The following is a 14,116-nucleotide window of genomic DNA, read 5'->3' on the forward strand; positions in this document are numbered from 1 at the left end:
GCAGTTTCACCCGGAGGTGAACACACACACACATACACACACACACACACACACACACACACTCACACACACACACACACACACCAAGCAGCAGTTTCACCCGGAGGTGAACACACACACACACACACACACACACACACACACACACACACACACACACACACACCAAGCAGCAGTTTCACCTGGAGGTGAACACACACACTCTCCTCCATGTGATTGACTGTGATTGGCTGTAGCCTCTTCTCTCCTTCATGTTTGTGACTGTGATTGGTTGGAGGGGCTTGTTTGTGACTGTGATTGGTTGGAGGGGCTTGTTTGTGACTGTGTCGGCTGTTTCTGTCTGCAGATCTATAAGTCCACCAAGTGTAATGATATGCAACAGTGTGGCAGCTGCCCTAGAGGACCATTCTGTGCCTTTGCCCATGTGGAGAGTAAGAGACACACACACACACACACACACATACACACACATAAACACACACACACACACACACACACTCACACACACACACACACACAGCACACACGGATCTCGTATGTAGATGAACAGTTTTCTTCACGCTCTGGTCACAGTATCATACACACACACACACACACATAAACACACACACACAGATCTTGTATGTAGATGAACAGTATTCTTCACGCTCTGGTCACAGTACCTTACACACACACACACACACACACACACACACACACACACACACACACACACACACACACACATAAACACACACACACGAGGATCTTGTATGTAGATGAACAGCATTCTTCACACTCTGGTCACAGCCTCATACACATACACAAAACAAAACCCTAACCTACGGAACATACTGAATAAGCTTAGCTATACTCTATAACATATAAAACGTATTCATACTATACTATATCTTATCCTGTATGTTTCGGCAGTATAGAGTCTGTATTCTTCTGCTAATATTATTTTATATACTAATATCCTGTTCTTCTAGTAATATTAATCTTTATATTAATTCTCCAATCACCACAGTAACTCTAAAGCGAAGTAAATATCAGAGTTCTGTAACCCGTGCCCCCCCTCATGCCTCCCTAGAGCCCCCCGTCAGTGAGATTGCCCCTCTGCCCACGCCCACCTCACCCCTGCCCCACGTGGGGGCTAGTGGAGCCTTGGGGGAAGACTTCGGCGCAGTGGTGGCGGAGCAGGGGCTTCTGGGTAGGGTGCTGTGTGAGGAGGCCCTGCCCCTGGACGCCCCCATCTCCCCCTGGGCGGGCGAGGGCGGGTACGGCAGGGCGCCAGGCTTCGAGAGGGAAGATCAGGTGGGTGAAGCTGCCGCCGACGCACACTGTGCCGGACGTGGTTTGGTGCTGATGTTTGAAAAGGTGGAATGATTCTGGCCCGTTGGCAGCAGTGCGCTCCTTCGGCCTCGTCACTGAGGGGAATCGTTCAGCATTTTTAAAAAGTAGATTTTTAAAAAAGTAGGTACCATCCCATTTGCAGCGCTGCTTTCTTTGGCGTTAAATATGGAGGATGAGTCAAACCTTCCATATGATGAAGATCTCAGTGACGATTTGGTTCGGAGTGGAATCATGGGGTTTCCATGGTGAATACAGTGATGTAATTTATTGTTGATGGCAGTAATCAGTGTGTGAGGAGCTAATTTTCCTCTTTGCGTTCCTCAGGCCAAACACAAGGGCTTTTTAATGGACCGCCACAAGGACATGGGCCGCCAGCACAGCAAACAGGTACAGCTACTGCCCCCTGCTGGGGGGCGCTGGGCATTTCATGGCAGATTCACAGTACTGATACATTTGTATCTACACATGTCAGTCTGTCAGTCAAAGAAAGAGCACCCTCCATTCCCACGCTGTTATTACATGTGATCAGATATGACATTCATGTACATGTACATTACTACGTCATATAACAACACAATGGATCTGATACACAGTAGACATACAGCAGTATAGAGTAGAATGTGTTAATAGGGTTGTCATAAGCTGTTATTGTGATAAGTTGTTATTAAGCCTGTGACACCATGTTCTAAACGTGTTTCTAGGACCTGCAGGTGTTCCTAAGCCTGTGACACCATGTTCTAAAAGTGTTTCTAGGACCTGCAGGTGTTCCTAACCCTGTGACACCATGTTCTAAACGTGTTTCTAGGACCTGCAGGTGTTCCTAAGCCTGTGACACCATGTTCTAAACGTGTTTCTAGGACCTGCAGGTGTTCCTGCCGGTGGGGAGCCCCCTCAGCTTCTCCTCCAGTGTGCCCTCCAGCCTGGCGGCCACGCCCCCGAGCCCCGCTCCTCTAGGCCCCTCCCCTGGCATGAACGCCAACGCCCTGCCCTTCTACCCCCCCAGCGAGACCGTGGAGTCCGTCGTGGGTGAGTCAGAGACATGGGGGGGGGGGGGGGCACTGTCTGTAGTTGTGTGTGTGTGTGTGTGTGTGTGATATTTAGGTGTGTGTAGTTGTGTGATGTTTGGGTGTGTAGTTGTGTGTAGTTGTGTGATGTTTGGGTGTGTGTGGTGTGTAGTTGTGTGATGTTTGGGTGTGTGTAGTTGTGTGTAGTTGTGTGATGTTTGGGTGTGTGTGGTGTGTGTAGTTGTGTGATGTTTGGGTGTGTGTAGTTGTGTGATGTTTGGGTGTGTGTGGTGTGTAGTTGTGTGATGTTTGGGTGTGTGTGGTGTGTAGTTGTGTGATGTTTGGGTGTGTGTAGTTGTGTGATGTTTGGGTGTGTGTAGTTGCGTGATGTTTGGGTGTGTCTGTGTGTGTAGTTGTGTGATGTTTGGGTGTGTGTGTGTAGTTGTGTGATGTTTGGGTGTGTGTAGTTGTGTGATGTTTGGGTGTGTGTAGTTGTGTGATGTGTGTGTGTGTGTGTGTGTGTGTGTGTGTGTGTGTGTGTGTGTGTGTGTGTAGTTGTGTGATGTTTGGGTGTGTGTGTGTGTGTGTAGTTGTGTGATGTTTGGGTGTGTGTTCCTTCTCTGCACAGAGTCGGCGCTGGATGATCTGGACCTGAATGACTTTGGCGTATCGGCGCTGGAGAAGAGTCTAGAAGGCAGCTCCGCCCTCCCCAGCATGGGCATCATGATGGGTCAGTCTGCTTTACAACACACTTTAGAGTTACACACACACACACACACACACACACTTTAGAGTTTGACACACACACTTTAAAACACACTTTAGAGTTTGACACACACTCACACACACACACAAATACACTTTAAAACACACTTTAGAGTTTGACACACACACACACACACACACACACACAAATACACTTTTAAACACACTTTAGAGTTTGACACAAACACACACACACAAATACAGTTTAGAGTTTGACACATACATATACACTTTCAAACACACTTTAGAGTTTGACAGACACACACAACTCTTACTACAGGGGCAAACAGAAAATGTTTTTGAGGAGAAATGTATTGCCTTCTTCCAATCAGTCTAGTTTGATTCACAGTACACTATAGAGTTGGACTTCCAGACACAAATCAATTCTTACTACCGGGTCAAACAAAACGTTTTTTTTTTTTTTATATTTACATTTTTACATACTTATTGCTCTCTTCCAGTCAGGCTAATTTGATTCATACAGTACAATCCACGTTGTCTGTCTGTCTCTCTCCATGCCTTTTTCTCTGTCTGTCTGTCTGTCTGTCTGTCTGTCCGTCTGTCTTTCTCCATGCCTGTTTCTCTCTCTCTCTGTCTGTCTGTCTGTCAGTCTGTCTGTCTGTCTGTCTGTCTGTCTGTCTCTCTCCATACTTGTTTCTCTGTCTGTCTGTCTGTCTGTCTGTCTGTCTGTCTGTGTCCTTCTGTCTGTCTGTCTCTCTCCATGCCTGTCTCTCTCCCTGTGTCTGTTCCTCTCTATTCCATGTGTTTTTGTGTGTGTTTTAGAGTTTTATTGTTACACCATGTTTTTTATTGCTCTTAGCTTGACTGTTCTCTCCCTTGTACGTCGCTTTGGACAAAAGCGTCTGCTAAATGACTAAATGTAAATGTTCAGGTAAATGTTCAGGTAAATGCTCAGGTAAAGTGTCAGGTGTGGTCTCAACTGTGTTTGTTTTCCAGGTGGGAGTCAGCTCCAGAGCTCCGCCCCCGTCAACATCCCAGGATCCTTCAGTAGCTCCACCCCTTTCATATCTCCCTCGCCATCTCCACCAGTCAGAGCTCACCATTCCCCATTCCTGTCCCACCTCCCCCAGCCTGGCCAATCAGAGAGCAGTTTCCTCAGCGGCCCATCCCACAGTTCACTGGGTATGTCTGAAGTGGCACGTCACGTGTCTTTGGGAGGAGCGAGGCCCAGTGATATCACTAACTGTACACATCTACTTTGTTGTTCTGCTTAAATGGCCCTGTATTATCCTGAGGAGAAGGCCACATTATGTGTGTGTGTGTGTGTGTGTGTGTGTGTGTGTGTGTGTGTGTGTGTGTGTGTGTGTGTGTGTTATCCTGAGGAGAAGGCCACATTATCAGCTTCTTGAGTCTAGTTTGGACATTTTCAGATCTATTTCTGGGTGGTGGTGTGGAGGGTTGTACGGTTTCCTCCTGACTGGACGGCATATGTGTATATTTGTAATTGTTTGTTGATGTGTGTGTGTGTGCTGCTGTGTGTGTCCCAGGCCTGAACGGCATGAGCGGGAGCATCTGGGAGCACTTCCCTGCGTGCCAGGGCTCTCCGGGGACGCCCCCGGCGCTGCTGACAGGGGGGGGCATGTACCCCGAGGGGGGGGGCATGTACCCCGAGGCTGCCAGGCTCAAGCAGGAGGTGGAGGAGGCCAACCGGGTGCTGAAGCAGTGGGACCAAAGCTGGAGACAGATGGCACAGGTGTGTGTGTGTGTGTGTGTGTGTGTGTGTGTGTGTGTGTGTGTGTGTGTGTGTGTGTGTGTGTGTGTGGGTGTGTGTGTGTGGGGGTGTGTGTGTTAGTGTTAGTGTGGGTGTGTGTGTGTGTGGATTCTGTATTCGTGGGGAGTGTGTGTGTGTTAGGATTGTGGGTTAGTAGTGTGTGTGTGTTCTTTATATGTGTCTTTGTATGGTGTGTGAGCAGGCCCACCATGAACGCAAGCAACAGGACCAGAGCTGGCGACATGTTGCGCAGGTGTGTGTGTGTTTGTACGCTGCTGACATGTTGAACACTCTTATTTCAAATGTATTAAGTGCGACCACTGAAATGGACTTGGGCCCTTTTAAAGAATTCAGTCACTGACTGCAGATCCAAGTAAAGAACTTTGAGTTGTGTGTGTGTGTGTGTGTGTGTGTGAGTGACGAAGGGATATTGACCAAGTGAAATTGAGAGAGTGTATCTGTCTCTGCAGCAGGTGTGTGTGTGTGTGTGTGACGAAGGGATATTGACCAAGTGAAATTGAGAGAGTGTATCTGTCTCTGCAGCAGGTGTGTGTGTGTGTGTGTGTGTGTGTGTGTGTGTGTGTGCATGTTTTTAAATGAACCTATCATCCCCCTTAGGATATGTGTAAACACCCTGGGGTGTGGTCTTATTACCAGACATAACTTTAAACACAACCTTTAACATTTTTATATACAGTAACTCATGCAGAATGACACGACCTGTTCTCAGCAGTCTAGTTGTGTCTCTCACTGACTATTCCCTTACATCTGTTGATTGAGTAGACACATACAGGGCTGTGTACTATTGTTTTTAAACTAGCCTGCTATTGCTTAGTAATGATATTTTGTTTGTGTTTGTTTGTTTGTTTGTGTGTTTGTATGTATATATGCATGTGCATGGGCCTGTGTGTGTGTATGCATGTGCGTGTGCTTGTGTGTGCTTGTGTGTGCGTGTGCGTGTGCGTGTGCATGTGTGCGTGTGCGTGTGCGTGTGCGTGTGTGTGTGTGTGTGCGTGTGTGTGCGCGTGTGCGTGTGTGTGTGCAGTCGTGGGCGGTGATGAAGGCGGATGCGGAGGAGGCGCGGGCGATGGCGAGCCGTCTGGCGTCGGAGGCGGAGCGAGCGCGTCAGGAGCAAGACGAGGCGCAGCGGCAGGCCTCCGTCCTGCAGGAGGCGCTGGAGAGCATGCGCTCGGCAGAGAACCCCCACCTTCAGCTCCACCAGATGCAGCTGCCGCAGCGGCTCCCCCTACAGGCCGTCTGCAGTCTGCAGTCGCAAGTGTGCTCCTGTCTGCAAAGCGTGGATCAGGTGACACACAGACACACAGACACGCACACGAACACACACACACACACACACACACGAACACACACACACACACACACACACACACACACGAACACACACACACACACACACGAACACACACACGCACACACACACAGACACACACACACACACACAAACACACACGCAACTATCTGTAGCCTACAGTTAAAGGGTACCATTGGGATTTTTCAACCAGGGTAGACGGCTAAAACACTGACTGTACAAACATTCATTTTCTACAGTTTCTTTACAGTTATTGAGGTAAACAGACACAGGTGTATCTCCATGGGATCCTTTCCATGTTGACAGACCCTTACAATAACATTTAGGAGCCTGTCAGTGGCGAACACAAGCGCTTAACTTGCTGACGTGCCGGAACAGTGGCATAAGCAGAAGTTTTAGTTTTGGGTGGGGCACGACTTTCACTTGCAGTCCATCCCAGCCTATCATCGCCCACACTGAAGGCAGCCTGAGGTTAGAGAACAGGGGACTCAGGGGTAGAGAACAGGAGACTCAGGGTTAGAGAACAGGAGACTCAGGGTTAGAGAACAGGAGACTCAGGGGTAGAGAACAGGAGACTCAGGGTTAGAGAACAGGAGACTCAGGGTTAGAGAACAGGAGAACAGGAGACTCAGGGTTAGAGAACAGGAGACTCAGAGTTAGAGAACAGGAGAACAGGAGACTCAGGGGTAGAGAACAGGAGAACAGGAGACTCAGGGTTAGAGAACAGGAGACTCAGAGTTAGAGAACAGGAGAACAGGAGACTCAGGGGTAGAGAACAGGAGAACAGGAGACTCAGGGTTAGAGAACAGGAGACTCAGGGTTAGACTCAGTTCAATCTTCTGAAGTATCAAGCCAGTCCAGTCTTCTGTTCTTTGTTTTTTCACTGAAAGGCAATTTGTAGTAAAACAAAGATTACAGCAAAATACCACAGCTTCTCTAATCAGAGGTAGAACACTGCGTCTCTGTTTGTACACTTCTCTAATCAGAGGTAAAACGCACGGCCTGCTTTCCAAAAGATAATGATCTTGTACGCACACCGATAGCTTTCCCTCCGGCGTAGAATAGATTAGACGGACAGACGCACACGCACACACACACACACACACACACATACACACAGACCCTGTAGTTCCTGTCTGCAAAGCATGAAGCCGATAAGACACAATCTAACAGACTACCACCTCTCTCTCTCTCTCTTTCTCTCACTCTCTCCTTGTCTCCCTACCTGTCTCTCTCTCTCCCTTTCTCTCCCTCCCTCCCTCCTCCTCCTTCTCTCTCTCTCTGCGGTCGGTGTGCAGGTGGTGTACCGGAAGCAGCGGGTGTTCTGTGTGTCGTGCGGGGAGGCGGGCACCGTGTCTCTGCCCTGTCAGCACGGCCTCCACTGTGACTCCTGCGCCAGCTCCAGAGAGTGTCCCTTATGTGCAGAACAACAACAACAACAACAACAACAACAACAACAACAACACCAGCAGCAGCAGCAGCAGCAGAACAAGGGCCTGCCACCCTGAGCGCACACACACACACACACACACACACACACACACACAAACAGTACAGAAACAGTACAGTACAGTACACACCAGTACAGAAACACACACACTTCAGTACAGACAGACACACACACACTAGTACAGAAACACATACAATCACACGTCACTATGACAATACACACACACGTTATTAGATATACACACACGGATACAGACAAGCATACACCAGGACTCAGACACACGCACACTCTCTCTCTCTCTGACAGAGACACACACACTCTTATCAGTATACTAACAGATGTACATATATACAGTATATACACACACATTCTCGTATCCTGATACACACACACACACAGCCATCTATGTGCCGAGAAACACCAGCAGAGTCAGGGTGTTCTACCTTGACTAGACACACACACACAGCCCTCTGTATGCCAAACCACACTAGCAGAGTGCCATCCCCATTCCACATAAACACACAACACCAGCAGAGGTCAGGCTTCCCCCCCTGATGCTCACACACACACACACACAAATAACACACACACACACACACACACAAATAACACAGAGCACTTCGAGCCTCTTGTCCATCATAGGCTCCCAACATGCCTCCAACCCGCATACACACACATGCGCGCACATACGCACATGCATACATACACACACGCACATACACAGCAAAGTTAACAGTATGCAATACACACAGTTAACTAGCAACATGAAGTATACACGTGCTTTACACACTCTCTTTCACCCGCAACACCTACTTAAAACGTGTGTATGATCAGCAGCAACACGCACACACACACACACACACACACACCCACACACCCCAACATACCAGCATTCATTCTCTGATCACACTTGGCAGCAAGTGCAGATCCACTAGTTCCACCGTAGAGATATGAAGCACGAATCTGAGGACGCTGCTGTGATGGGCAACACCAGGTCCAACCTGAACGCGATTCCTCCATGTCACAACCTGAACGCGTTTCCTCCAGGTCCCAACCTGAACGCGTTTCCTCCCGTTCCCTTCCTGAACGCGTTTCCTCCCGGGCCCAACCTGAACGTGTTTCCCAACCTGAACGCGTTTCCTCCAGGTCCCAACCTGAACGTGTTTCCCAACCTGAACGCGTTTCCTCCATGTCACAACCTGAATGCGTTTCCTCCATGTCAAAACCTGAATGCGTTTCCTCCCGGTCCCAACCTGAACGCGATTCCTCCAGGTCACAACCTGAACGCGTTTCCTCCCGGTCACCTCAGGCTCTTAGACAGCCAGCCCGCTGGCATTGTCACAGATTCACGCTGAGCTGAGAGACCGGTAGCCAATCGGGTTGTTTCTGGTGTCGCCCGGTCACGTAAGCGCCTTCATATGACTGCCCACATTAGTGTCTGCATCACAGCTGGGTGTCAGTCTTAGTGCTCAAGCATAGGATAACATATAGCCATGGTTTATGCTTAACGTACTGATTACACTAGGAAGTATTTAGCTAGTTATCTTATTCAAAACTGTAGTGATATACTGTAGCATATGAGTGGCATTTGCAGTAGCCTGGACATTTTGTACGCCAAATTCTGCCCTTGTGTTTAGTTTTTTCTATTTCTTTTCTGTACCCTTGATGCTACAATCATGACATTTGCTACTACTCTGCTCTTCGTGTGCAGACACACACATACACACACACACACACAGACTCTCTCAAAAACACACAGTCACCGACATACTTTTGAGATCAAACGTATCAAATTTGAATGATACTGGCAAAAAGGAAGCATTTCCAAACCAACAAAGCACAAACATGTTTACGTTAGTATTTGTGGTTGTGGACTTAAAAATGAATTTGTACGTGGATATTATGTTGCGGCAAATTTCAACTATGTGCTTTTTTTTACATAGTGTTGTGTTTCAAAGAGTTCCATTTGAATTATGTGAAGGTGCGTGTACACAACATTGGGTTAGGTAGCACATGAATGTACTCTGACTGTGTCATTGGAAATAAGACTTCTTGAGTCCAGCTGTTTTGGTCCATCTTAGGTCTTATTCAAACACAGCACTTGGCCCACTTTGGACAGTTACCTTGTGTTGCATTGTTTACGCAAAAACAATTCCATAGTAAAACATTCTCAGAATGTATTTTATATGTTTTAATTGGGGGACCATTCTAGAATTTTCCGTGAGCATCAACAAAGGCTCTGTAGGCCCTTTAGAACCCTAGCCATGGCAACCCCATGGCAACCCCAGAGGCGCCGGGTGGACATGCCGCTGAAGGGAGGAGTTGCATCCTGTCTGTTTTCTAGTCTCTTCTAGTTCAACTTTGTCTAACAGTTTCTTGCTTTATAGAAATCAGTGTAAATGATCTTTTTTCAAGTAATGCAGAAAGAAAAAAAAGAAAAGGACATTTGAAGAGGTGCCATTTCTCCTCTCAGTCTGCTCTGTTGAACACACTCAGGTTTTTTTTCACGAAAACGCTCGTTCCGTCAGTGGGAAGAGGGGGAACAAGCCAACAGACAGAAACAATCAATCACAGCAAATTGACTCAGCCATTTCTGTAGAGCGAGAGAATATTTGTATATATTTTTCATAAAAATAATAATGTCTGTTAACCAAATAATCTTTAGGTTTCATGGAGTTGACTGGCTTTTTGCGCTCCCAACTTTATAGTATTCAATTCAATTTGCTATGTGAACGCTTACTAGACATATTTGAATAATCTTCACATGCCACCCCTCCACAGCCAATCAGCGGAGAGCACCAGACCGGTGGTGGGCGTGGTGGTTGGTCGGGATTGGTCAGGTTTTGCAGAGGGGTGAGGAGAAAGGAGGTTGACAGATTTGGCGGTTGGGTTGGGCAGAGGAGCTTCACTGTGAGTGCAGCTGCCACCAGCTCCCAAACACTCAGAGGGTGGCGGACTCTGGTCTGGGGCCCAGGTGTGGCCCGGGTGTGGCCCAGGTGGGGCCCAGGTGTGGCCCGGGTCCCTTCCACAGTCAGCTGCTCTCTGTGCCTGTACCCAACTCGAGTGTTAAAGTCTGTTGTTATTGTTTTTGTATAGAACAATAAACAAATGTATATTTTTGGATGGATCTGCTGTTGTTTCATTTGGCAAGCTGTTCACACATGATGCTGCCCGTGAGGTTTAATTGCCAAGCTGTTCACACATGATGCTGCCGTGAGGTTTAATTGGCAAGCTGTTCACACATGATGCTGCCCGTGAGGTTTAATTGGCAAGCTGTTCACACATGATGCTGCCCGTGAGGTTTAATTGGCGAGCTGTTCACACATGATGCTTCCGTGAGGTTTAATTGAAAAAGCTTTTGAGCTGAAGTGTCCCTTACAAGTAGGCAGCATAGAACTAGAGCCCAGAAAAAAGTTCTTGATAAGTGGGGGCACTCAAGATGTTTTTTCGGGAACGTTCATTTCACAGCCTTCAAATCGTTCTAGTGTGACAGTCGGGTTGAGGAAAACCTGAGGTGTAGCATCTGTGACACAAACCCTCAGTCCCTGTGGAAGGGTTGAGGAAGACCTGAGGTGTAGCATCTGTGACACAAACCCTCATGACATCACGTTCTAAATGCAGCTCTACAGAGGTGGAAACGGAACGCGGAGCTGTTAGAAATGAGTTCCTTTATTTGGTGACAGACAGTCAACTCTACACATGCACACACACAATCCTGTACATTATCGCATTGCCCACTCAGATCGCCTGTGTCACTGATTATGGCATGGGTGTGGCCCACGCCTGGTTTGAATCCGGGCCGGGCCCAGTGGTGAGACACTACTCGTGGCACTTCCGTGTGCATTAATCTGACAATTTGGATGAATCTGGGATGTTAGTTTTTATGTTCAACTTAAATAAAAAGGGAGACACTTTACAAAATGATACAGATGATACAATCTTTATATTCAGAAGATCAATAAGCTGACATGCTTAACCCATGCCTACTGATTTAGGAACAGTCTCTATATTCAGAAGATCAATAAGCTGACATGCTTAACCCATGCCTACTGATTTAGGAACAGTCTCTATATTCAGAAGATCAATAAGCTGACATGCCCATGCCTACTGATTTAGGAACAGTCTCTATATTCAGAAGATCAATAAGCTGACATGCTTAACCCATGCCTACTGATTCAGGAACAGTCTCTATATTCCGAAGATCAGTAAGCTCGTCCTGGGATCCCCTCCGTTCTCCTCACACCTCCTGTATCCCCTCCGTACTCATCACACCTCCTGGGACTTCTTCTCCCTCTGGCGCCGTAGTTTCACGAACGCCTGCGCCTCCTGGTCGTCCCGCCGCGCCTCCAGGAGCTTCAGGAGGCTGTCACCTGCAGGAGGACAACACAAATACACACACTCTTTCACCTGCAGAAATACACACACTCTTTCACCTGCAGAAACACACACTCTTTCACCTGCAGAAATACACACACTCTTTCACCTGCAGAAATACACACTCTTTCACCTGCAGAAACACACACACTCTTTCACCTGCAGAAATACACACACTCTTTCACCTGCAGAAGGACAACAGAAACACACACTCTTTCACCGGCAGAAGGAGGATGAGAGGAATACCCTCTTCATAACCTATTTACACACTCACACGGTCTATATCTCACTCTTACGTACGGTCACATATGGTCATATCTCACTCTTTCTGTCCAACAGGACATGCAGACAGATTTGAAAGCTGTTCCTGTCATAGCCTGTTGTGTATATTTTGCTACTGATTGCCAAGGCTGATTGTGTAAACTTTGCGGGGAAAGAAGAAGGAGGAGGAGGGGGGGGGGGGTCGTACTGTTGGGTTTGGGGTGCATCAGCGGGAGGCGTATCTGGGCGGGGGCTGTGTGGCAGTCCTCGCTCTGTGCATCTTTGCCCCCCACCCCCGGAACGGCCCGCAAGGACAGAAAGGCCTCGCCCTCAAAGTCGTCGCTACGCAATGCGTCGTAGTCCAGAACCGTCAACACGAGCGACGCGCCCGGAGCCTGGCACTGCTCCAGAGATATCATACTGTCTCAGGAGAATGGGTACACGCACGCACGCACGCACGCACACACACACACACACACACACACACACACACACACACACAGAAAAATGCACAGAAGGAATCAATCTAATAGCACGAAATATGCATTACCAGTAGAATCCACTAGATGGCACTCCATAGATTACTTCTTCAATAGCCAGTGTTTCCCTACTGTGAGGAATGTGAGTGGGTTCATGGGTATTTTTACCAACAGGAGAAAATTGCAATTCATCAACCAAACTATCACAGACCTTTAACTTTACCTTTACCTTTACCTCCATGTTGATATACACTACAGTATACTTCATAGACATCGGAAACAGCTGTAATACAGGCCATGTGCATGCATGATGTAACTTCAACCAAGTAATACTAATGTGTCGTACAACTCAAAGGACTCTTCAAAGAGAGGGTTGAGGTCACGGTTTTTGATCTTGGTGCTGCGTGGTTCTACTTCACGGAACAGATGGCGTGGTTCCAGAGAGAGGTGCACAAACGGGTCACTGGCGCCTGAGAAGAATAGGAGGGGGAGAATGAGAGAACGTTACTATCACTCTCTCATGCATGGTACTGTGGGGGTTTCATGGAGAGAATGAGAGAACGTTACTATCACTCCCTCATGCATGGTACTGTGGGGTTTCATCCAGTCCACCTACACATTATCCAGATTCCCTCCAAACAGTCCAATGACAGATAGAAACTGCTGTACAGACATCATCAACCTTTCCTTCTGTCTCTTGAAAAAAGCCACAGTGATACAGTAGAACACACACTACTCTGGCACTGTCAGTATCACACACACTACTCACACACTACTCTGGCACTGGTAGTATCACACACACTACTCACACACTACTCTGGCACTGATACAGTATCACACACACTACTCACACACTACTCTGGCACTGATACAGTATCACACACACTACTCGCACACTACTCTGGCACTGTCAGTATCACACACACTAGTCACACACTAATCTGGCACTGTCAGTATAACACACACTACTCTGGCACTGTCAGTATCACACACACTACTCACACACTACTATGGCACTGGCAGTATCACACACACTACTCACACACTACTATGGCACTGGCAGTATCACACACACTACTCACACACTACTCTGGCACTGGCAGTATCACACACACTACTCACACACTGCTCACACACTACTCTGGCACTGCTACAGTATCACACACACTACTCACACACTACTCTGGCACTGATACAGTATCACACACACTACTCACACACTACTCTGGCACTGCTACAGTATAACACACACTAGTCACACACTAATCTGGCACTGATACAGTATCACACACACTACTCACACACTACTCTGGCACTGTCAGTATCACACACACTAGTCACACACTAATCTGGCACTGTCAGTATAACACACACTACTCTGGCACT

The 14,116-nt window shown here is 47.7% G+C and overlaps 2 protein-coding genes across 4 annotated transcripts in view; one reads left to right on the forward strand and one right to left on the reverse strand.

The window, feature by feature from the left end:
- The window catches only part of unk (unk zinc finger), a 14,201-nt gene extending 6,527 nt beyond the window's left edge, over positions 1-7,674 (forward strand). The window contains exons 6-16 of the mRNA XM_031565011.2: positions 1-16; positions 347-431; positions 1,073-1,296; positions 1,660-1,722; positions 2,193-2,361; positions 2,968-3,069; positions 4,062-4,247; positions 4,613-4,818; positions 5,039-5,089; positions 5,882-6,142; positions 7,465-7,674. The exon at positions 1-16 is cut by the window's left edge and continues 102 nt beyond it. Coding sequence (XP_031420871.1) covers positions 1-16; positions 347-431; positions 1,073-1,296; positions 1,660-1,722; positions 2,193-2,361; positions 2,968-3,069; positions 4,062-4,247; positions 4,613-4,818; positions 5,039-5,089; positions 5,882-6,142; positions 7,465-7,674 — 1,573 coding nt within the window. The remainder of the gene's footprint in view (positions 17-346; positions 432-1,072; positions 1,297-1,659; positions 1,723-2,192; positions 2,362-2,967; positions 3,070-4,061; positions 4,248-4,612; positions 4,819-5,038; positions 5,090-5,881; positions 6,143-7,464) is intronic.
- A 3,593-nt stretch (positions 7,675-11,267) lies between these two features.
- unc13d (unc-13 homolog D (C. elegans)) overlaps positions 11,268-14,116 on the reverse strand; it is a 39,173-nt gene continuing 36,324 nt past the window's right edge. For all 3 annotated transcript variants that reach the window (XM_031568566.2, XM_031568558.2, XM_031568555.1), the window contains 3 exons: positions 13,077-13,200; positions 12,460-12,671; positions 11,268-11,986 (listed from right to left, as the gene is read on the reverse strand). In XM_031568566.2, coding sequence (XP_031424426.1) covers positions 11,883-11,986; positions 12,460-12,671; positions 13,077-13,200 — 440 coding nt within the window. In that variant the 3' untranslated portion in view covers positions 11,268-11,882. The remainder of the gene's footprint in view (positions 11,987-12,459; positions 12,672-13,076; positions 13,201-14,116) is intronic.

Source organism: Clupea harengus, chromosome 1 (genome assembly GCF_900700415.2).
Source record: "Clupea harengus chromosome 1, Ch_v2.0.2, whole genome shotgun sequence".
Taxonomy (NCBI): Eukaryota; Metazoa; Chordata; class Actinopteri; order Clupeiformes; family Clupeidae; genus Clupea; species Clupea harengus.